This window comes from Myodes glareolus, chromosome 10 (genome assembly GCF_982192425.1).
Source record: "Myodes glareolus chromosome 10, mMyoGla1.1, whole genome shotgun sequence".
NCBI lineage: Eukaryota > Metazoa > Chordata > Mammalia > Rodentia > Cricetidae > Myodes > Myodes glareolus.
Window position 1 is genome coordinate 53,500,896 of NC_142035.1, and position 23,717 is coordinate 53,524,612.

Below are 23,717 nucleotides of genomic sequence, written 5' to 3' on the forward strand. Positions count from 1 at the left end.
GAATGGAAGGCAAAGCTGTCAGTGAACGAGAAAGCAGATTTGTTTAGGTGAAAGAGAGCAGATCTGTTGAGGGTGGAGCAGGTGGGTAGGGTCCTGGCATAAAGTGATGGGTCCTGCCACTAAGCAAACAGGCCGCACTCAGCCGAGTTAGTGTAAGAGGTTTATTGGGGGAGGGGGAGAGCAGAAGAGCGAAAGGGTGTCCCTCCTTCCATCTATCAGGTCACTGCAAAAGGTTGCCAAGGTCCCGTAATCAGGATATGGAGTGCCAGGAAACAGCCAGTTGGATTGATATCTAAGGGGTATTGAGACCAGGTCTGACTGCAAAGGTGGGCGCCGTTCCCATGAGTGAGGCAGAGAAGATCCAAGGGTCTGCAATTCCTAGCATCCCAAGTACTCAGAGAGGATCAGACTAAGTAAACACAGGCTGTCTCATGTGTTGTCATGCAAAGAACAGGGGCCAAGGGCTCTGAGCCCAAGAGAGGGAGCTGTGGTTGCCTGGGACCAGGCCTTGACGAGGACAATAGGTGAGAAACCATGCCCTGGAGAGATGAGTCCTCACTCATGGGAAATGGCCAGAGGTGGAGAAGAGGGGCTCACCAATAATGCAGGTGTTGGATGAAGGGGCCCAGTGATCAATTAGTTGGAAAAACAATGCTGTCTTATGTGGACTGGGTTCCAGGGTCTTGGCGTGCTTCGGACTGCAGGAGGAAGCACCAGGAGGGCTGCTAAGACCCATGGCATCAATGTTACTGATTTAAAAATCAGCATGATGGGGTCTTGAGAACGCAGGATCCTCAGTAGTGCCTCCCCTGCTACCGCTTTCTAACTCCTCACCTTTTATAATAATCAGAAGGGTGGAATGTTAGTATTCAGACATTTGTACTGGCCTGCCCTTGGGGTCCTAAGTGGATATATCCTCACAGGCGACATCCTCAGCTGCAGCCACTAAGAACACCTCCTGTGTTCGTTTTAAAAGGTGGGCCTTGCCCACCCACCCCCCGTCCCCTTTTCCACCCCTCCCTCTCTCTCCTAATAAACCCTCCACACGAGAATTCTGTTGTATGACGTTCCTCCTTCACGCCGGTTTTTCAATTACACCACCTTGGAATGGGTTGTAGAAAAGAAGAAATCCCTGGTGGCAGGAAATGGTCCCAGGAGTCTTCACAAGAAGACTGAATTTCACAGCTCTGTTTCAGGGCTGTTTCATCCGGCTAGGATGATGGCTGACAAATCTCACACCTCCCTCACAGTTTGCTGTCACTCTGATCACAAGCTCTTTGGTAGAAGAGGGTTTGTTCGTTTTGTTTGTTTTTACAGGGTTTCTCTGTGTAGCTCTGGCTGTCCTGGAACTCATTCTGTAGACCCAGCTGGCCTCAAACTCAGAGATCCACCTCACTCTGCCTCTCAAGTGCCGGAACTAAAGGTGTGTCTTGCCACTACTCCCCAGTGACTTGTAGAAGAGTATTTCTAGGCTTAAGAACTGCTGGTAGGCTCTTCTCTCTCTGTCACGTCCCACTAGGTTCAGTTATTTAGACTTTTGTTAGCTGAGACTTTCAGAATAGCTGCAGTGTGAGTTTTAAGAATGTATTCCTTGACACCTTCGAATTGACCCCGTCTGTTTTCTTTAGGCATAATTAGTTCTCAACATTTAGCGGTAAATCATTAGCAGAACCAATCTTTAAATGCAGGAGATGTCCACTACATTCTTATTGTCACACTGCTCACACTGAGAAAGAAAAGATAACCTGTTGGGAGCCGTGTAGCCTCGTCTCCGATCAGCAATGCGTTTCCACGGGGCAAGACACCTGTGGAGCAGACTCTCACTGGCAAGGACCAGTAGTCCATGGGGCAGCACAGGAGTTTGCAAAATCCATGCAGCTTGCAGGCTCTTTTCTCTCTCATTATATTGGTGATTCTTTGGGCGGTTTCTAGTTTTACTTTGTCAGTCACACATGCAACAGCTGTAGTGTTTTTCCTGGAAATTCTTTCCTTTTCAACGGGGAGTAGGGAGGCGCTAATGTTTCTCAAATCTCTTATCTTGAATTACTAACTACAACTCCTAATCCTGGGAGCTTATCTGACTCAACAGAGACGGTTAGGTACCTGTGAGAAAACAACACTTGGAACATTGACCGCGTCTCACAGTTTGGGAAAGGAGAGTAGGGCATGCAGGTGCAGAACAGGGAAAAGGCCTCAGGAGTACGCCTAGGCCAACTGTTGAGAGTAAGTTCCCTAGACACCAAGCATATAGAGTGAATAATAAGATCTAGTATATTCTGATGGGAATAATGTAATGTAAAATATGGGTTGGAGAGATCCATCTTTACCACACGCAGCTTATATTGGTGGGAGAAGTGTGGTATGGCGGGATGGGAAAGAGTGCTTGTCAAAGTCTGCCTCTTGCAGAGAGATTGAAACATGGGACCCTCTTGTAGAAAAGGGAACCGTATAAAAATATAGCTTGCAGACATGAAATAATGGTCTGGACTTGACTATTGCTGTCCTTAAAGCATTGTGACCAGGTCTACTACTTCTAACTTTATATCTGCAAGTGGCTATCAGTTGACATAAGTACTGGGAGGGCAGGATGTGTCTGGCTCGATATTTACTTAAACCTGCAAAATGCTAAACTCTATTTCTAGAATAAGGTTATGCAGTAGGTGGGAAGTGTATTGGGGAAGCATAAAGGGAACAATGGGGGCTTTCATAATGATCACGGTGTATTCCTTAAACTGTGATGTATTTCTTAAAGTCAAAAACAGAAGCCAATAATAAAACTGTTCATGTAACTGGTAAGAAAAACTCTGTTTACATATACATAAAGACGGGCTGAGCTATTGGGGCCACTTGAGTGCAAACCACTTGGTGGTCTGAAGTTTTCCTTGCGTCGACACCCCTTCCCCATCTCAGGACCTGAACCTGAGCCACAGCTGGACCCTGGAAGATAACCCAAGAGCTAGAGGTACCAACTGCTTTTTAAAAGGAGGTGTGGGGTGCCTTTTGACTTCTGGTTGAGACTTTTGGTTGTGATGGCCTTATAGAACCCACTGAACAGTTTACAGAGCTGGGTATTCAAAGATCAGACACCAAAGGCATTTCTTCCATTCTTTGACTTGAATAGCAGCTCAACCTTGGCCATGACATGGCTAGTGGTTTAAAAACAATATATTTTAAAGATCTCAATAAAACGTCTCCAAGTAAAAGCACCACATTTTGTACAGTGGCGAGAATCACAAAGGCACAGCAGCAGCAGCCCAAGGGTTCTGGGCTTAATCATTTCAGTAACTTATTAAAAACGATTCCTAGTTGTTGTTTGTGATGCTCCGGGGAATAAAACAGGCTGACAATTCGTTCCCAGCTCTAACGCATCTGCATCTGCATCAGGACACTTGGGAAGACGGGAACCCTATGAGGTACTGAGGAAAGCATTCAGCTCTCTCACTCTTGAGGTCACAAAGTTTTGCAAGTCAAAAATGTTGGGCATGCCAAAAACATCACACTGCACACTACCAAATAAAAGAACACTGTTATTCTTACAAGGGAATGCTTGATGGGACGGGAAATAGGCAGGTTGGGGAAGTTTACTTAATACCGAGACTCATTTAACCATCATGAAGCCAAAATACAATGACAGCTTAAAAAAATAAACAAACAGCTGTTACACAAAACAAAATCACTGGGTACTTGGCCTTCACTGAATTGGTTGTTAGATTTTTTTTTTTTTTTTTTTTTTTTGGCAAGTACAGGAAGTGGATAGCCCCAGAAAACCCCCGGGAAACTTCTAGAAGTCTTCTCAGTCATCTCTTACATGTCCCGCATGCTTTTTGCAGAGATAATGAAGACTGAAGTGGTTTTAATTTGTGGGTAGAAAGTTCAAACAAGGAAGACTCGATCTTAAAGTGTTTCAAATGATTTCATTAAAGGGCAATGGCGGGGGTGAGGGAAAAAAGAGAAAATGGAAGATGGGAAAAATCTAGTCCTCTGGTGCAGTTTTCATTTTGTTTCAACACAGCAGGAGGGCAGGGCTGCTGGCGTCTCTCACCCTTTTGAATGCCAGGAGTGATTATGCAAAGCCCACAACCACCCAAATCTTTAAGGCCAAATCTCACTCTTCTAAGGTCTCCTGCCTGCTTGCTCTCAAATGTTGCTACGTCTCATTCTCTGCCAGGTTTTGGTTCCACTGGGAGTCTTCAATTCATAATAGCAAATACTTTTTTCCCCCATCATTTTAAAAGTAAAAACGCAAGCAACAAGTGACATCTAGTGGACATCTAGGTTAGTTAAAAAAAAAAAACTCTCTGGGTGACAATAATTTCAAGAATATCTTATTTTATAATTATTTAAAATTTTTCTTTCTCAAATAGCCTTTTCTTTCGCTAAGATAAAAGACTTCCTATCAGATAAAAGACTATCTGATGAATGTGGCAAATTGTTATTTTCTGTCCCTACAGAAAACATTCTTTTTGTTGTAGAATATGAACAAGAACTTTCAGGATCTAGCCCTAGAAATAGCTGAGGATTCTGATATTGAACACTGGCGTTAGCGAGGGCGAGCACCAACCGTGTGGGTGGGTTTGAAGACAAGGGGGCATGCCAACCACAGGCTCCAGTTCATATGCCTTAAGAGTATTACTTTGCCAAACCTATATCTACTTCAACTACTGCCCATCCTCAAATGCCTTGGGAGAGTTAGCTGGTCACTTTCTGGACTGGTGGAAACCGTTGCCAGTTTCACAAGGGACAGATTAGTGGAAGTCAGTGGAAATTGTAATACTGAGTTGGAAGTGTCACTCCCAGCCCATAGCCTGGGAATTGCCCTGATCTGGACCCCAATTCCCAGCCTGCCAAGCACTGACCCCTCCCCAGGGAGGGTCAGGAACACTCCCACAGAATATTTAGGCCGGATCTAGAAAAAGGAACACGTGGTCGTTGGGGTTTGCGTGGGCTCCTCTCCCCGCCATGCTGTCCCTGTCCACCCGTGAGTGTGGCATTTATTAAACGTGGGCATTTTTGATTCTGTCTAATCTGGTTTGATTGAAGTTCTTTGCATTGGCGGAGAGACCGTTTTTAAGGGTTATTTTTAATAGATGGAGGTCCCCCAACCAAAAGGGTCTGTTTTTTCCCATGGACCCAGGATCCAAGACCCAGGGCCATGCTAGAAAACGCTCTTCCTGTGTGTCCTCTCTACCAGGCAAGGTCGGCTTCAGGTGAGTTCCCCTTTTAAGGTGCATGGCCGGTAGGGTTTTGGGGTGAGCCATTCGCTTTTCAGACTTTTGCTGAAGCCACTGTCGGCGCCGAAAGCCTGATCCAAACGGTTGAGCCAGGCTTAGCTGGGGTTAATTTTGGTTGGCCAGGGTCGCCTGCCATTCAATTTTCCCAGCCCCGTTTTCAACTCAAGAGTTGTCTCGGCAGATGCGCTGTGACAGACATGAATCACACAGGGATGCCCTTGCTTCTAATGGGTTTCTTGTGATTACAGGCCAGTTCCTAAAACACCTTCCCATGGCCTTTTACAAAAATTCCTTTTAAGTTGGGACTATCTAACCTAAATTAACAATGTTCCAAAGGCCTGCGGTTTCTAAATGTGCGCTTCCGACCCACCCCCACTTCCATTTCCCCTCTGCAGCCTGCAGTTTGTCCGGCCACCACTGCTGTTTCTCTGTAGCCTGTGGGGCTTCAATGCCATGCCTGGAGCTCCCATCCCATTCCGGATTCGGGAATCTAAACCCGACTCCCTTTCCATCGGCCGAGGACAACAGAGGCCATCGCCTGTCCCTTCGGAATGGCGCTCAGCCATCAGCTGTTTGCTATGCTTCGCTGACCTCTGCCGTGTGTGCCAGGAAAACTCTGCTCCCTCACCCCTGTCCCCCACTCTCTAACACAGGTTTCCAAAAGTCCTGTTTGTCTGTCTGTTAGAATGATGTGGCCGTAGTACATCTGTGTGAGTGTGTAAATGTGTTTTCGTTATGTGCTCAATTTATATTTCCGTATAAATGTGTGCTTATGTTAAGATCAGTAAAACTTCTATCTCCAGATTACAGCAGCTCTGGAAAAATACAAATACGTGGGTAGCCACCATTTTAACCTCACCACCATTTTTGGTAAGGGCACCCACGTGTGCTAGTCCGCCATCTTTGGTAAGGGCACCCACGTGTGCTAGTCCGCCATCTTTGATAAGGGTACCCATGTGTGCTAGTCTGCCATCTTTGGTAAAAGTACCCACATAATTCTTCGACTTATTAAAATATTACTTTTAATTTTCCTACATCTACTAGCATTGATAAATTATAACTAATTGGATAAAACATGCGCCTAAATTTAATTTATATGCCCAGTTTAAAATAACAGATAATGATACCTAGTTCTCAAGTGCCTTTACAGATCAGAGGGTATGGCATTTTAACAAAAGAGCTTCTACACAGACATACCAGCTTCTGCAGCACCCTTTAGCTCCTCCGAGAAGACAGAAGACCTTTCACCTCCAGGCCTTGCCTTTGGGTTTGGCAAATCCACCCACACAACAAAAAAGCGGCCTTCCACCTCTTCAGCTTCCTGGATGCCTTTCAGGGAATTGATCTTCTCATCCTGCCAAGACAGGTAGACTAAATCTTCCCCGCACAGGAAAAATCTTTGGGCCTCTCATACTCAGTAGCCAACCGCAAACACTGTTTCTAAGACTGCCCTTCTCCAAGGACTAAGGAGAGGATTTGGGATTGCCTGCTAGCTAAAAAAAAAAAACTGTCTCATTTTTGCTCATTTATCCCTCCCAGAGCTGTCTAATGACATTTGACAATTTAAGGTACTGTTAACTTATTACTTCATCCATGACATCTAATAAAGTTTCCTGCTAAAATACAGACAGGTGCGCCTCTTTAGCAGGCTTCATAGTCCAGGACTAACAAGTTTCAGGTGTATCTTCAGAGGTTCAGCTAAAATGTTCATACCTTTTAACCTAAAGCAATAGCCTTTTGCAATAGCACCAAGATGTAAATCTGTTCTGGTTCTCTTAGAGGTTCCAGGAGAAAGTTCTGCTACACTAGGCCCAGCCAGTTTCAAGCATATTTTACAGGTCACTCCTGCTGCCACCTCTTGCTGGACATGAGCACAGCAACTCCCAGCTCTCCCCTCTCCCATGTTGCCCCATGCCCGCAGGAAGTAGCCAGACAAGAGCCGATGTCCCTATATCCAAGGACTCTGGGATGTTTGGTCAAAAGTGAGACCCCAGCCCTCTAACACCCTTATATCCAAAGAGTCTGAAATGTAATATTGAGTTAGAAGTGTCACCCCGTCCCTGGCCTGGGAATTGCCCTGGTTCAGACTCTTGATTCCCAGCCTGCCAAGCATTTGAACTCCAATTCCCAGTTTGCCAAGCACTTGGACTCCAACTCCCAGCCTGCCAAATGCTGACCCCTCCCTAGGGAGGATCAGGACCACTCCCACAGGGTACTTAGGATCGTGCAGTGGTGGTGGGGGGTGGGAGGGAGGAACACATGGTTGTTGGGGTTTGCGTGGGTTCCTCTCCCTGCCATACTACCCCCGCCCACTGGGAATGTGGCATTTATTAAATGTGGGCATTTTTGATTTGGTCTAATCTGATTTGATTGGAGTTCTTTGTGCCGGCAGAGAGACACATTTTAAGGATTATTTTTTAACGGAGATCTTAGTTGGGGTTAGGACTGCTGAACCTTGCTCCTTTTAGAGTTTCAAGGTTCAGGAAAGTATCCTGGGGGATACAAGCACTGGTGTCTACACACAGGATTGTAAAAGGGACAGAAAGGGAGATTAGTCACCGGGAAATTGAAAGATGACATTTAAATTTAGTATTTTCTTCCAAGGAAATGTTCAGCTATAACCCAGTGCCAGCTGTCTACTCTCTCCAAGTCTTCAGGAATCTTCTTTTCTATTTATTGTTGGTCTTCTCCTGAGTGCTGGGATAAAAGGCACATGCCACCGCCCGACTGGAAATCTTTTGTAATGACCTGCACACTCGCACAGGGCATAGGCTCTCCCGAAACTCCTCACAAGATCCCTAGGATCTCCTCTCCCTATCTTAGCCCTCATCCAGATTCCCAAGGGCTCTGTGCGCACAGAGCGCTGTATAAAATGTTACTGATCTTCCCCCACTTGAAATGTTCTTTTCTTCTTCTTCCCATCCCCCTCCAAAGCACCACTTGTTGACAGAGGCTGTTAGTTCATTTCCTGACCACCCTGACTCGAAATAATCACAAAGAAACTATATTATTTAAACCACTGCTTCACCAATCACTTGAGTGTATTGCTAACTAGCTCTTATATCTTAAATTGACCCATTTCTATTATTTTATATTTACCATGAGGCTCATGGCCTATCAGCAATGTTCTAGCTGGCGGCTCACGTCTTTCTTCTCTGGCGGCTCCATGACTTCTTTCTGACTCTATCTACTCTCTCTATATATCTCTGTTTAGATTTCCTGCCCGGCTTTATTCTACTAAGCCACTGGCTGAAACAGTTTTTTTAGTAGCCTATGGTTATAAAACATATTCATAGCATACAGAGGGGAATCCCACACCAACCACTGGTATGGACAGCAGTGCTCGATTTGACTGAACGTGGGTACAGGGGCAGTGAGCGGTAACACTAAGAATTCAGCAAACAGATGAAAATGTTGCCCATGATGGTATGAAGTGTGGGATTTGTGGGGAGGGGGAAGAATTGGAGTGGGCTGCTAGAGTGATGGGGGAAGCAATCACCTGCGAGGGCCGTTGGAACCGTGGAGGACATGGCTCCTCTGTGCGAGGGCCATTGGAACCATGGGAGATGTGGCTCCTCTGTGTGAGGGCCGTTGGAACCGTGGGAGATGTGGCTCCTCTGTGCGAGGGCCGTTGGAACCATGGGAGATGTGGCTCCTCTGTGTGAGGGCCGTTGGAACCATGGGAGATGTGGCTCCTCTGTGCGAGGACCGTTGGAACCGTGGGAGATGTGGCTCCTCTGTGCGAGGGTCGTTGGAACCGTGGAGGACATAGCTCCTCTGTGCGAGGGCCGTTGGAACCGTGGGAGATGTGGCTCCTCTGTGCTGTTCTCACTTATGCTTGGGATTTCTCCAACATTTCCTAAAAAACAAGTCTCTTGGCAATACCCAAGTCAGGAAATGTCTCTCTGGTTCTTCTCCCAACACTCTGCTACCACGTCTGGAGGTCCCCTCTTCCATAATTGAGGAGTCCCTTCTAACTTACTGCCTCCTCTTTTCAGGCTGCTCTTGGGCCCATCAGAAACTAAGACAAAGTAACTGATTGCTACCCTCGCCCTAAGCCATCCAACCCAGGTTTGCAGGCTATCTATCTCCCTTAGGTAACAATAACTCTGAAAGGCTCACATGATGCTTATAAAGGCCCTTCTCTTCCTGTGTTTTCTAATTCAGGAGCCCTGGATTTAGACTTCAAAGTCCGAACAATAAATTCTACAGAAAACTTGTAAGAAAGAACACAAAGCAAATGGGCAATTATTTTACTTCTTTAACAAGATGTTCAATACTGATACTGTGCTGGGCCAAATAAAACAACCTTTAAAGACCTGCCCTGGATCCCTGTGGTCCTTTCCCCTAACTGTATCACAGCTCACACAGCCCTGGCTGACCTAGAAGCCTTAGCAATGAGGGCACAGGCCTGCACTCAGGGCTAGTGCGGTACACCCCCACCATGCCTTAGCTTCAGCTGGCCCCAGATCCTTTAACAGCGTTGTCTGCTTGGGAAACACACACACACACACACACACACACACACACACACACACACACAGTCTTAGCAAAGGTCTGATTGAGTTCTGGCTGCTGTTCAAACTCCCCAAAGGTGTGCTTATCCATCAGAAACACTCCTTTTGAAATGTGTGCCGAAGCGAGATCTCCACTCAACAGCTACATAAATTAACAAGATGGAAGCTATGTCTCCACACCTTCTAGACCTAAGGGGTTAGAAGGAAAGCGAACTAGGGCCTGAGGGGAGGGGGGAGAATTGGCTTTCACCCCGTTTCCAAAATATCCCTAAGAGATGGAAAAGTAGGTATGTCACAGTTGGCACATGCTATTGTCTCCAAATGTGTGAAGAAACTTTTCTCTTTTTTTGTCTTTTTCTGCCAGTACCATTTTCTTTACCCACCCTTCCCAGGAGACTGACGGTTTCCATTCCTTGGAGACTGGTAACATTCCAGGACAGAGCTGGCTGGCACAGAGTTGGGCACAGGGATCAGTTAACTGAAATAAATGAAGACTTTCAACTTCACCTTCTGATGTTTATTGCTTCGTCATCAGACAACTTCTTTGCTTTGGCTGTACATGGATTTTTTTTTTTTTTTTTTTGACGGTGAAAAAGTGTTTCATTTCTTCTGAGACAATCTCGGCCAACAGGCAGCTTCTTTTCTGACTTACATTATTTGCCTATTACAGAATCATGCCATGCTCCCCCTGGGACAGGACCCTGGTGCGGTGGTGGCTGTTCCCCCTGATGCTGTTGCCCCTGCCATCTCCCAGCAGGCAGCTGTGGGGATTTTATTCCCATTTGCCTTTGCTCCTCCTCCCCACAATATACTCCCTCAGTTTCCTGTCAATTGTCCTGATTTCTCCACCACTTGCCAAAATATCACCCCTGATATCAAAATATCACTTTTTTAGAACAGTACGAGCTGAGCAGTGGTGGTGCATGCCTTTAATCCCATCACTCGGGAGGCAGAGGCAGGTGGATCTCTGTGAGTTCGAGGCCAGCCTGGGCAACACAGAGAAAGCGTGTCTTGCACCACCTAAGTATAATGTCCTTTCCAACACAGCAAGTGAGCCTATGGAAGCCCATTTCTGTCTTATTCCTCTTCCCTTAGGGATAACCACTGAGCTTGCACTTGTATAGTGTGACAAAAAGTCCAGCCTCCTCTTTGATTCAGGGTTCGTCTCATTGGAAAGTGGGGTTCACATCACCCGTGGAAGGGGAAGGGATAGCGGAACCACTCAAGAACCCAAGCCCAGCATCACGATAACCGCAAGTGGGTCATATCCCAGCATCTCGATAGCTGCAGCTGGGCTAGTATCCCAGCATTGTGACTGCTGCATCTGGACTGGTCTGGAGACAAGCACGCCTCGGCTTTCCCTTGCCCGTCTGTCCATTTATAATCGCTCGCTTTCCTGAGCTGTCTTGTTCACTCATAACCATGGTATTGGCTTCTGTCCACTTGCAGCAAGCTTTCCTTGGCCAGTCTCTGCTCACGATATGGCTGCTGGTGACAGCTTAGCAAAGTTGTCAGATGCTAGATTAGTCCTGATGTTCGGCTCCAGTGATCTCCATGGCCTCACAGAGGGCTGCAGCTTCCCTGGCATTGCGTCCCCTCCAGGGTAGCCCTGCAGACTCCCGCTAAAAACACAGACGCTATTCTACACCTGTTTAGTCTGGTTTGCTTCGCCTTTGCCACTTTCTGATCACAGCTGTGCTGTGCCTCTATTCGCCCACCTCTCTGTCACTCTTCCCAAGCTGAGACGATGGTGGGCTTCGAACTTGTGATCCTCCTGTCCGCCCGAGTTTGGGATCTCGGGTTGCATCACCAGGGTGTTTTTAAACTGCTTTCCTGAAGGTAACTGCTATCGCTGGCCAAGCGAATTTTGCTGTGCGTGATTTGTTAGCTACATCGTCGTGACTTTTTCTAGTATGATATTCATCTTTATTTTACAGAGATTCAATATATTAAATGGTTACAGGGGTAGTGTGTGACAGTTCATTACCTAGGTTGTTGTATTTATATAATCGATAAAAGACCAAATTTGAGTGAGTGCAATGTTGGCACCTACACACTAGACACAGAAACCTGAAAGAAAGGTGGTGCTTTTACTCATTGATTACCCAAATTCAGGCTCTTTTACTCATTAATTACCCAAATTCAGGCTCATTTTAAAAAGCTGCCACCAGGTGGCAGCATTTTGTCATGGTCTGGGACCTAAAAGCTGGGCCCTCACCCAGGCATAAGACATATTCTCTTTATAATTAAAAAACCCAGAGAGCTAGAAGTTTATTGAATCTTTTTAGTAAGAACCTAACTTAACCTTGAATGTAAAGTTCCCCAACTTGGTTTTCTTATTTCTGTTTTTCTTCAAAACCTAGACACATTTTCTGTATTAAACAAGTACTCATAGGAACCAGCTCAGCATGGCCCTCTGATTTCATCTCGCATGGTTCCTAAGGTCCCCTGAGGTGACATCGGCCAGAGACATCAACACAGACCCCAGCTGCAGCGGAACCACAGATCCAGACATGGCCCTTGGTAGCAGCTTGGACCCAGATGACATCCTGGCTACTCAGGTCGGGATGGTTCTGGCAGCCAAATGGCTACAGGGGACCACCAAGGCCGCGGGTTCCAACTCTGGGCTTCTAAGTGATCTTTGATGGCAATGTGGGACTCAGACTTTAGCCCAGATCCCAGCCGAGATAGGACCACGAATCCAGACATGGTCCTTGGCAGCAGCTGCGTCTGGAAGTCACCATTGCTGACCCTAGGAAAGCTGGTCTTGCCTCTCGCTGGACACTGTAGCAAGAGAGCTGACCCCTGCACTCAGGAGAGATGAGCCGATCCCTCACTACAGGCGAGGGTGAACCAACCCTGAGGGTAGGGGGGCTGACTCCAGCTCCTGGCCTGTGGGTGGTGGCTAGGACTGACCAGCTCAATTACCACCCAGGCCCACACCCTACCCCATCTAGGACTCGCTGGAGCTTAGAAGGGACTGGTCCTGACCTCTAAGACTCGGGAGCAGCCTCAAGCTATCCCAGAAGAGATTCCAGTGAGGATCCAGTGACAGTGTGCCGGAGACCAGAGACCTTGAACCAGACCAGTCACTCAGTGCGAAGATTTGCTAGTGAAGCTAGTAAGACAAAAGGGTGTATGTACTATGATACACCGAGGCCCCAATGCCACCAGGATGAGTGAAGAAGTGTTTGGGGAGGTGGGAAAGGAGAAGCGGAGTTTTGTTGTTGTTTGTTTTGTTCTTGTTTATGTTTGTTTGTCTGCTTGCTTTGTTTCCTTGGGGGGGGCACTGCAGGGGTGAGGACTTGGGGGACCAGAGAGATAAGTGGAATTGGGATGCATGTGAAACTCCCAAAGAACCAATAGTTTAAAAAAATAGTAAATCAGAGAAAAATGCAGTTTAAAAGATATACATAAAAATTTAATCTTTTTTGATCATTTTTAAATTTATAGACAATACAAAAAGGAAAAAAAACCTTACCAACTGCAACAGACAAAAATAAGCAGTATTTTAGAGTGTATTTTCCTAGAGATTTATTTTTTTAAATTTTTTTTATATTTGTGTGTATGTCTGTGTTTGCGTGCGTCCATGTTTGTGTATGTCTGTGTTTGTATGCGTCCATGTGTGTGTCTGTCTTTGTTTGCATGTGTCCATGTGCCCAAGGAGGCGAGAAGCTGGCACTGGGGGCTTCAGTAGGAGTGCAATCATGACCAGTAGCTACTACGGCATCTGCCCCACTCCCATAAACCCATTTTAAAATTAGGACCGAAACACAATGATGTTATTAATTAAATTTTGTCTAAAATCTTATACAAGTACTAGGCTTATTCCACAGATCTGCTTAATTAAAAAAAAAAAACCAACTTCCCAAGTTAGCCACACAGTTTCAAATAAACAGCTTTTACAGTTTTTCACACACTCCCTCAGGCTCTGTAAGCCTTTCAGGGCATTGCCTTTCCTTTCCACTTAAAAAGGCAGCATGCGAACATCTGAGTACACAGCCAGCCTCCCAGTGGGGAAGATGAACACACAAGCATCTTACTTTCTGTTTGGGGACGATACCCGTCCCCACCTCTTCTTAGGATGATTAAAAAAAAAAAAAGGCATTTCTCAGCTAAAATGATGGGTAGGAGAGTATAGTTTACACAACAGAAAATAACTGAACTGTCCAGGCACAGATCACAGCGCTATCATTACTACAGCTACAACTGGCCTATCTTTAAGGTTTCTGTTCTGTCACTACCTTAAGGCTACAGCGGACAGACAGCAGGACCACGAGGGAAGGTAATCAATCAGAGGCAGATAATCCAAAGCTAACTCCGGTCCTACTGGGCCAGGGAACTGTGTGATAACGGCAGCGCAGGGAAGAATCCCCTCCCCAATTTCATCCACAGTGAGGCACTCAAGACCAGCCGAGCTGCTTGCAGGCCGTGCAGTGAATGGGCTCTGGGTCCATGGCTGTAAGGAGCGGGCGCCATGTTGTGCGAGTTTTCAGTGATTCAGGTCCCTTTGCATCCTCCTGGGTGCAGCCCCTCCCCCACTGGTGCACAAGTCCTACTTTAGAGTCTGCCCACTGTGGGCTCCAATCCAGGGTGAGGACACCTGATGGTCTCAGTCCCACAACACTGCCCCCTCCTCACACAGCATCTCACAGCAGCGCTGGCTGGCCTGTAACTCCCAGCAATGCTCTTGACTCAGTCTCCAAGTGCTGTTACAGCCCTGAGTCATGCTTGACCTCTTTTTTGGTTCTTGTATCAGCTTATGTAAAAGACAGCTTCTGCTAAAGACTTCAACTTTATTGAATTAAAAAACAAGCAGACAAACAACAAACTTACAATCAATAAAGCAATTAGAGCAAAACCAGTAGCTATATAGGACTAGAATTTAAATAATACAATAAAAAAACCCAACTGCATACTTGGTTTCATCAAGCCTGCCTCTCAGTGCCACCGTCACAGTGCAGACTTACAGGCGACCAGCAGATGCAGAAGAGAGAAGTTCCCATGGGACGTAACAGGTCGTCCCCTTTCCTGCATCCTAGGGACATGGCACGTGCTACCAGAACTAAAGCTCTTCTTTAGAGCGTTGACACAGCAAAGCACTTTAGCAAATTTTCAGTTCTTTCCAGTGGAGCCGAAACCTCCTGAGCCTCTTTCAGTGTCATCCAGTGTCTGAAAGACAAGAGAGGAGAAAGGCACGCCAATCAGTCACAGCTCTCCGGACAACCCGCAAACCGTAGCCTACCCTGTCATCCCACCATAGACAGGAGGAAGGCACACCAACAACCCGCAAACCCTTAGCCTACCCTGTCACCCCCACCATAGACAGGAGGAAGGCACGCCAATCAGTCACAGCTCTCCGGACAACCCGCAAACCCTTAGCCTACCCTGTCACCCCCACCACAGACAGGAGGAAGGCACGCCAATCAGTCACAGCTCTCCGGACAACCCGCAAACCCTTAGCCTACCCTGTCACCCCCACCACAGACAGGAGGAAGGCACGCCAATCAGTCACAGCTCTCCGGACAACCCGCAAACCCTTAGCCTACCCTGTCACCCCCACCATCCGAAACTACGCTCATCCAGATGAAAACATTCAACAGTCTCACACCGAAAAACCAATCTAGCTGAACTAGCATGGGTCATGCACACTGCTTAGCTACACACAGCACACTCCCAAACACCCCTCCTCTCCACTTGGAGACGCCATTCATTCTCCACTCAGCATTTGCACTTACTTCAACTTCTTCTAAGTCTGGATAAAAAATCTGTTCACAAATGAGCTGTGCAATCCGATCACCTTTTTTTACTTAAAAAAGGAAAGAAAAATAAAAACACAGATTACTATTGATATTTATTGATGTATTTGCTATCCTGTCTTATTCAATGAGAACTGGGGTCAGTTTTACTAACACGGGTAACTCAAAATTTTCCACATATTAAACTCACCTTCAAACTTCTCTTTTCCAAAGTTAAACAGCACAACACCAACATTTCCTCTATAATCTTCGTCTATGACACCGGCTGAAGGAATAATTTAGATTAATTTAAATAAAATTTAAAATAATTTTAGAATAGTTATTTTTGATTTATGCCACCAGAACAGCAGGTGTCTTAGATTCTCTCAAAACTACTTTTCCAAAGACTTCCTCAGAGTCGTCTTCTTACGCCTGACAAAGTGACTCTCACTTTGGTCCTGCAATCTGAAAACAAATGATATGACTAAAAAGCAAGCATTTGAAAAACATGTTCCAATGTTCCGTCCTGAATGCTTATCAAGTGGTGAGCGGCTTGTACTCCAAACTGTGTGGAGCCAACATCCTCTCCAACTTCCCGGGCGACTTCCCAGTTGACATGCTGAAAAGACTAGGAGAAAAAGATCTAGGCTTTCGAAGTCTTCTCTGCTAACTGCTCTCATTGGTTAAAGCAGAGAAGCGACACTCCGAGTCCAGCAACCTGCAGGGGAAACGTCAGTGGTGACATGCTGCGTGGCGGTCTTGCAGCTACTAGAACGGTCCACCTGCACAAGAAAATGGGGCAGGACTGCTGTGATATTTCCCTTTCTATTCAAACCACTATCCTTTTCAAAACCACGAGGGTTCAGTTAACACTGGCTGGTAAGCTTAATGAGTTCTCTTAAAAATTTTGCTGTTGTTGCAACAGCATGAGTGGAGGTCAGAGGGCAACTATGGGAGTCAGTTCCTCCCAGCCACCATGAGCGTGTGAACTCCAGTCACCTGGCATGACAGTGGGGATCTTTACACCATCTTGCTGGCCCAAGATTATTTTTAAATATCTAATTAGTACATGTTTGATATTACAAAATTAAATGGATCCTTACAAGAAACCTGAGCTAGGTCCTTGCCACAGCCCAGAAGACACAGGCCTCGCAACTGCCCCCAGCCATCCCGGAGCCGGACAGATAATGTGGCTAACAGCCCTTCGTCTCCACTAGAATAGCAACAAACCTTTCACCAATCCAAATTTTATATAAGGTTTCCTTTATTATCAGTTTATTACTCTTCAATACTTAAGAAAAGAACTGATAGAAAGATTGGGCCAGCTGTTTTCATACTCTTTGGAGGAAGGTTAGCTGCAGGAATAATGCAGCTCCCACTTCACAAGGAAACTCCCAGGATAAGTCTGCGCTGTCCCACGCTGGAACGAAAGACCACAGAAGGCTGGAGAATTTCCACTGTGGAAGACCTTTGAGGCACAGCCTAATAAGCATACTGATTATAAACGAGCCTGTGTAAAATAACCCAGACTGACTTCCAAATCTTTTGGTTGTACTTTATTAGGTGAACACTGTGCATAATCTCTGAAGATGGGGAACCCTGTGTGTAATCTCTGCGTGAAGATCAGTGCATTCTAATAATCTCTTCGTGAATATGCACTGAGTATCTTGGAAAGTTATCACTGGGAAAACCAGGCACTGGAACTGTCAGTCGGTAACCGACTTCAGGCAAGGTTTTCTGTGTCAAGACTCTGGCATGTCACTGTTGGAAACGTTAGTGAAAACGCTCCACACCTACCAGCTGTGAATTCAGAACACAGTCCTGCAGAGTCAACTTTTCCTTTTGACCCTTCTTCCCAGTCTGAGGCTTCTAACAGCATCTCCCTTCAGTGGCCAACTATGATAAACTTGTACCTAAAAAACATTCCTTAGATATTCTGCATCCAAGAACATACCACAGTGTGATTTTATGAATAACCTCACACCAACCACCAGGCAAACTAACCTTCCAACTACATGATGTTCCCCCAGACAGTTGGTTTAAGCAGAGCAAAATTTAGAAACAAGGTTGGAGGGGAAAAAGAAGTTTCCACATAAAAATCTGCTACGTCCTTAGGAGACAGAACTGTTAACTTGAATTAAAGTATGTGCCAAACACTATTGGCTGCTTCACAGGCATAACTTAGCTCTCGTACCCCTCAGAGGCAGGCACACTAAATGCCCTTATGCAAATGAGTATAGTCCCTTTCAAAACCCTTTGAAGTTTCAATAAAAATATACAAAACCTTTTATAACTTTAAGTTAGATAATTTGTATATCCCAAGTAGCTATATTTGAATTAGGAAAGTTTTAAAATTTTTTATTTTATGTGTATGGGTGCTTTGCCTGCGTATTTGTCTATGCACCACATGCACTCTGTCCCTGAGGAGGCCATAAGAGTTACAGACAGTTGTGAGCTGCTATGCGGTGCTCAGAATTGAACCCAGCTCCTTTGGAAGAGCAGCCAGTGCTCTTAACTACTGAGCCATCTCTCCAGTCTGCAAAAAGTATTTCTGAAAATTAAATGTAACTCACTAAGCCCCGGGAATTCTCAATCCAAGAGAGAACTGTAAATACCAACCTTAAGGCTACACACTACAGAAAACTGTTTTGGGGAATCTGCCTTGCCCCACACTGCCACCTAGTGCCACCATGGGAGACACCAGTACTTTCCAAAACAGGAGGCCTGCGGGTAGACAAGTCCGGGCAAGGAGCCCTTCATCCTGCTTAAGCAACCCACACCCACACTGGCACAGAACAGTAAGGACAGGACAGTAGGGGATGGGCAGTTTTGATCCTACTGCTGAGGACAGTGGTATTAGAAACACAATGCTAAGCCAATTTTCTCGTTTAAAAACAAACAAACAAACAAACAAAAAAACCCTGCTTGACACAGTTCTGTAAAAATGGCCGCAAGACAATCTAGCACACCCAGGTATCTGAAGGCCAGTGTTTCTGCAGTCAAAAATACTGGATGAAGGCAAAGGAAGGTCAAGGGTCTGGCGCCGCCACAGCAGTGAAGTTATGTGCCCTAATAAGAGCTCGGAAACACCATTCTTTCAGGAGTGCCGACAAAGACGGCTCAGCAATTAAAAGCACTTGTTGCTCTTGGAGAGGATCCTAGGTTCAGCTGACGGAACCCTCAAGGCAGCTCACAACCTCCTGTAACACCAGGTCCAGGGGATGAGGTCCTCTTCTGGTCCCCCAAAGACCCAGGCATGCACACTGCACATGTATACACAAAGGCAGAATGCTCACATATACTAAATGAACACACACACAAGAATCCTGTCAGGACAGTGAAGATTCTTTACATACAGAGGCACGGTTAGAAACCCTGTAGCTACAAGGCGACTCTGCCCAAAGGTGACAAGAGAAACAGGTGCCACTTTCCAGAAACGGAGAAAAGCACCAGTTAGTCTTGGTACTGTGGGGCAAAGAACCTTGCTACATTTTGCAAAACAAGTATGGCTTTTCTTTCAAAGCTAAGAAAATTCTTACAAGTTAGAGCTGTCCAACTAGAACCTTTTGCTAAATAAATAGTTCAGCAAATAACCACACAAAAGGTTTTCCTCATCTTTGTACTAAATACAGATTATCAGTCCAGCAAGGCAAAACCCTTTGTTAGACAGTGCCTGTTATTAGTAAGACAACATGCATTTCATATATGATCAGTAGAAATTACATTATCAAATAGTATCTGAAACCATAGCATTAATGCCTATTCAGACTTAGAGATTCCTAGAGGCAAGGATACTACAAAATCTCATAGAATAAAGAAATAAATGTTACCTCCTACATCTATGAAGTGCTTTACTGCCAAGCCAGACCGTGGAGCTGAAAACAAAATTGAAAAACAGTGGTCATTTTAAATGGTAAGGGGAAATAGATACACTATTTTTGATATAACTTAAAGTACCATGGTCTCCTCTAAGGTGTTTATTTTCACCTTAATGTCAGCAGATCATTCTTAAAGAACACTTTTACCATATACTATACTACCAAAGCTGGAAAAGGATAGTTTAGAAAAATTCAATACTGTTTTAATTCAAAACAAACCCAAAGCACAGTCACATGGCTGGTTGTAGTACCGAAGGGAGCAATGGGTTGCTGAGATGGATCGGAAAGTGAGCAAGTACAGCTCAATCTGAAGCCTTCTGACTAGTTTTTAAATTATATATACTTATTATGACCGTGTATGGTGTGTGTGTGTGTGTGTGTGTGTGTGTGTGCGCATGCACGCATGTAGGTCAGAAGGCAACTTTGTGGACTCAGTTCTTTCCAGTGCTGGGACCTTCAAAGTGTAGTCAGCGACACTACAAACCAGCAGAACCCATTTTCCTCCTTTTAAGGAGCAAAGTACTACTAGAGGCTCCACGCATGTGTGACAACCGTATTAGTCCAGGTCTCTTATCTAAAAGCCGTTGTCTCCAGACAAGTGGCACGCCCCAGAAACTCAGTCCATGTCTTCTCAGTAGTAACGGTACAACACAAGTGCCCCTCGCTCTAATCTCTAGGGCCTGGAGCAAGACAAGGCTCAGTGGGTTCAGGCCTCTCTCCCACAATATAAAATGCCAAAGCCATCATAAGACCCCACTTTCTTACACAAATACTAGTCCCGCTTATCACTATATTTACAAAGAATGTGACCTCCTATGCCGACTAACTTTTGCAAAGTTACAACACTACTAGAAAAAGCTCCAATTACAAACCACCCATGTTTTCCATTTTAAGAACCAACAATTGGGTCAGTGTAACAACTCTATAAACTCAAGAAGATATTTGAAGTAAAAATGCAAAGAGAAAGGAACGCAGACATGTGAATCCAAGTGTGTGGCCAGATGGACACTGCCCAAGCTTGCATCAGCTCTCCACTGTGTGCCCACATGACACTAAGATGTCAGTTACCTGTTTCTTAAACCACTTACCTACTCTTCCATAGCACCCAGAAGGAATAGCGATCTGAATGTCTGTTTTCACAACAGCTTTCTCCATGGGTGCTATTGTATAATCGTAGGCACTAAAAAGACAATTAAATAAAGTATTTATTAAACTCAAGAGATCTTTTAATAAAGTATTTATTAAACAATTGAGATCTTGGCCTTGAACTCAAGAGATCCTCCTGCCTCTACCTCCCAAGTGATGGAATTAAAGGGATATGCCACCACCACCACCCCTTTATTAAACTGTTTTTAACATTCTTTGCTGTGATAATGCATATAAAATGTATAGCTACGTCATTACTTCATATAAACTTAGATCCTATAAACAATATTGACAAATTCCTAACTCATCTAAAACGTTTCTTTAGAAGGTAGTTTTTCTTTTAGCTTTAAAGACGGCTTTAGGCTGGAGGTGGTGGCACACGCCTTTAACCCTAGCGCTCAGGTAGAGAGATCTTGGTGAGCCCCAGGCTAGCCAGAACTCCACAGTAAGATCCTGGCTGGGGGTGGGAGAGAAATACGGGCTCACAGCTTAGCTAACAGTTCTCTGAATGTAACAGTGGACCGAGCAGATGCCAACACTGTCACAGCTGCGCGTTCTCGGCTCTGAAAGCAATGGCTGGGTATTAGCACGGGGAGCCGAAAGGTAGACTGAATTCACAAACTTTATGGAAAGAAAATGAAAAGCCAAGAAACTGGCAAACAGCAGCTAACACTGACTAGGCCCTCACTCCATGCCAGGCACAGTTCTAACCTGCTAACACATGATTCTCCTGAGTGAGGGTGAACCTGCAGAGGAAAGGGGTAAGACAAATCACTGGTGGGACGCCGAGATGCGCGGCATTCCTTCTTAGCCAGGTGGATCAACAAACCTCCCAAGCTGTGGCTGTGAACTTCGGTGGCTGAGGAGAAAATTGGCCACCCAATTTTGGGTGTTCATCCCCAGGAGCCACTGGGGATGGACACGGATTAAAACCCATTTCCGAAGGTGCACCTAGGAAAGGCCGCGCTCCCTTCCTGTTAAAAACGTCAGAGACTACAAAGAGCGGCACTGGAAGTTACTCGGGAGGCCTTAATTCAGTCTGGAGAACCAACTGTGATAGCTCCATTCCTTTCACGTGGGATGTGAGAGGACCCCAGCTTACTAACAAGATGTGCAAAGTATCTAATATCTCTCCAAAGACTCGCCGTGCTAGATGCATACACACGGGTCATGAGGCTTGACGACCATCGACAAGTGCTTATACTGCTGAGCCTAGCCTGGGGTCCCCCTTTACCTTTTTTTCTTTTTTTTTTGTTTTTTGCCTAGTTCTCTACGCGGATCTACGGTGGACGGTGGGAGACTGTGTGTGGGTCGTTCTGCAGGCCGCCGGGCGGCGCTGACTGACGGTCACGGAACTACACGCGGTGCCGGGCCGGGAATCGAACTCGGGTCCTCGGGCGGAGCGGTCGGGAGCTCTGCCCCCTGAGCCGTCACTCCGGCTTGGGGGGTCCCCCTTTCTTAAGTTCCCAGTCTTTGGACGGCATGGCCGTATAGAAATGTAAACAGCGTCCAGGGATCCTTTTCCTAGACTCCCACGTAGCTTTTCTAACGTGCACACCGCAGACCGTCACCTCTGTCAAGAATAAGCCGCGCTCACCGGACCTTCCCCTTGCAAAGGGTGGCGGGCGCGCTGCAGAGCAATGCTTTGGCTATGTCAGCCGTTTACGTTCCCCTCGCCCAAACCTCTACAGGGTTTGCTTAAGTAGAACTCTTAAAAGTTTCCGCGAGACCGCGGTGGAGCCACGGCTGCACCGAGGGTCGGGGTTTGCAATCCTGCCACCTGGCCGTGGCTCTCACCTGTACAGGTCGTAGCCCGCAGCGCGCGCGGACCCGCGGGTGGGAGCCGTTGCGTGCTCGGAGAGGCGCACGAAGCGCAGAGAAGAGCCATCCTCGGCCCGAGCCCGCTTGCTGACCGAGCCAACGGCCGCGTCTTCCGAGCAGGGCATGGCGGCTAACGGTAGAAAAATCAAGAGCGCAATGAGCACCGGAGCCCTCCAGCCCGGGAAGAAAAAAATAAAAAGCCTCTCCCGCCTGGACGAGCCCACCGCGCAGGACAGGGGCGCCGCCTTCAGCAAAGGGCTCGAGCGCAGCCTAGCGGAGGCTCCGACCGCGGCGGGCTCCCCTCCTCGGAGACCCCAATGGACTCGCTCCCGCGCTCGGAGCCCAGCCCTGGCTCCCGGCTACCTGAGCAGGCCCAGCCTCCCTACCCGCGCGCTTGCTTGCTTCCTCCCTGACTTCCCCTCCACCCGCGCGCGCTCCCGGCCCAACGCCCGCACCCCCGGCCCGGGCGGGGACTTCACCGGCTCCGTCGCGGGTTCGGCTCTGCCCGGGCGGGAGCGCGCGCACGGGGAGCCGAGCCCGCAGGAGCGGGCGCGCACACAGGAGCGCCATGACGGGTGCCTCCCTGGGCCGCTGGCTCGCACTTTAGGCCCCGCAGGCAGAGCCCGCCGCCCCGCCCCGTGCTCCGCCTAGCGGCCTCCTGCGCGCCCTTCCTCGGTCCGACGTTCCGCGGCGCTGAGGACAGACCGTTCGCCTTCTGCAAGTGAACCGGCAGAGCGTTTTTAAATCTCTTCTCCTCGGCCAAAGCACATGGGAGATCCCGTGGCTGGAAGGCAATTATTCTTTGACTTTACAAAGGGGATAATGAAGGAACTTAATAGACTCTCCGGTTTTGTCTGGAGTAAACCACAAACACATGGAACTCCAGTTGTGATGCACTTGGATTTCAAGATAAATAGAAGGCTCAAGGCAATTTTACAGAAATACCAATTAAACATATTAGGGGATGATCGTCATTTCCGTGCCTTTTCTACAGGCCAGTGCGGTCCTCTAGTGGGTGTGCAATACACTCTGCTTCCTGAGGCTCTTTAAAGAATCTGTTATTAACCAGGCGGTGGTGGCACACGCTTTTAATCCTAGCACTTGGGAGGCAGAGGCAGAGGCAGGTGGATTTCTGTGAGTGTGAGACCATCCTGGTCTACAGAGTGAGTTCTAGGACAGCCAGGATTACACAGAGAAACCCTGTCTCAAAAAACCAAACAAACGGAAGGAAGGAAAAAATTAGAAGGAAAGGGGGGGGAGGGAAACCATGATGTGTATGTGTGCTCCTGCATGTATGGCCATGCCCGTGTGAGGTCAGCTCGGTCCACGATAGGTGGGTTTAGGGGTGGACCTTTGACCTTTGATGACCAGGCTTGAGCAACAAGC

General features: G+C 46.8%; 1 protein-coding gene across 1 annotated transcript; it reads right to left on the minus strand.

The window, feature by feature from the left end:
• Positions 1-14,524: 14,524 nt before the first annotated feature.
• Positions 14,525-22,928, minus strand: Dut (deoxyuridine triphosphatase). Its single transcript, XM_085696416.2, has 7 exons — positions 22,811-22,928; positions 22,308-22,461; positions 20,453-20,544; positions 19,317-19,361; positions 15,698-15,772; positions 15,487-15,557; positions 14,525-14,920 (listed from the first exon to the last, which is right to left on the minus strand). The coding sequence occupies exons 1-7, from the start codon at positions 22,899-22,901 to the stop codon at positions 14,864-14,866; spliced, it is 585 nt and encodes a 194-aa protein (XP_085552542.2). The 5' UTR covers positions 22,902-22,928; the 3' UTR covers positions 14,525-14,863.
• Between the last annotated feature and the right edge of the window lie 789 nt (positions 22,929-23,717).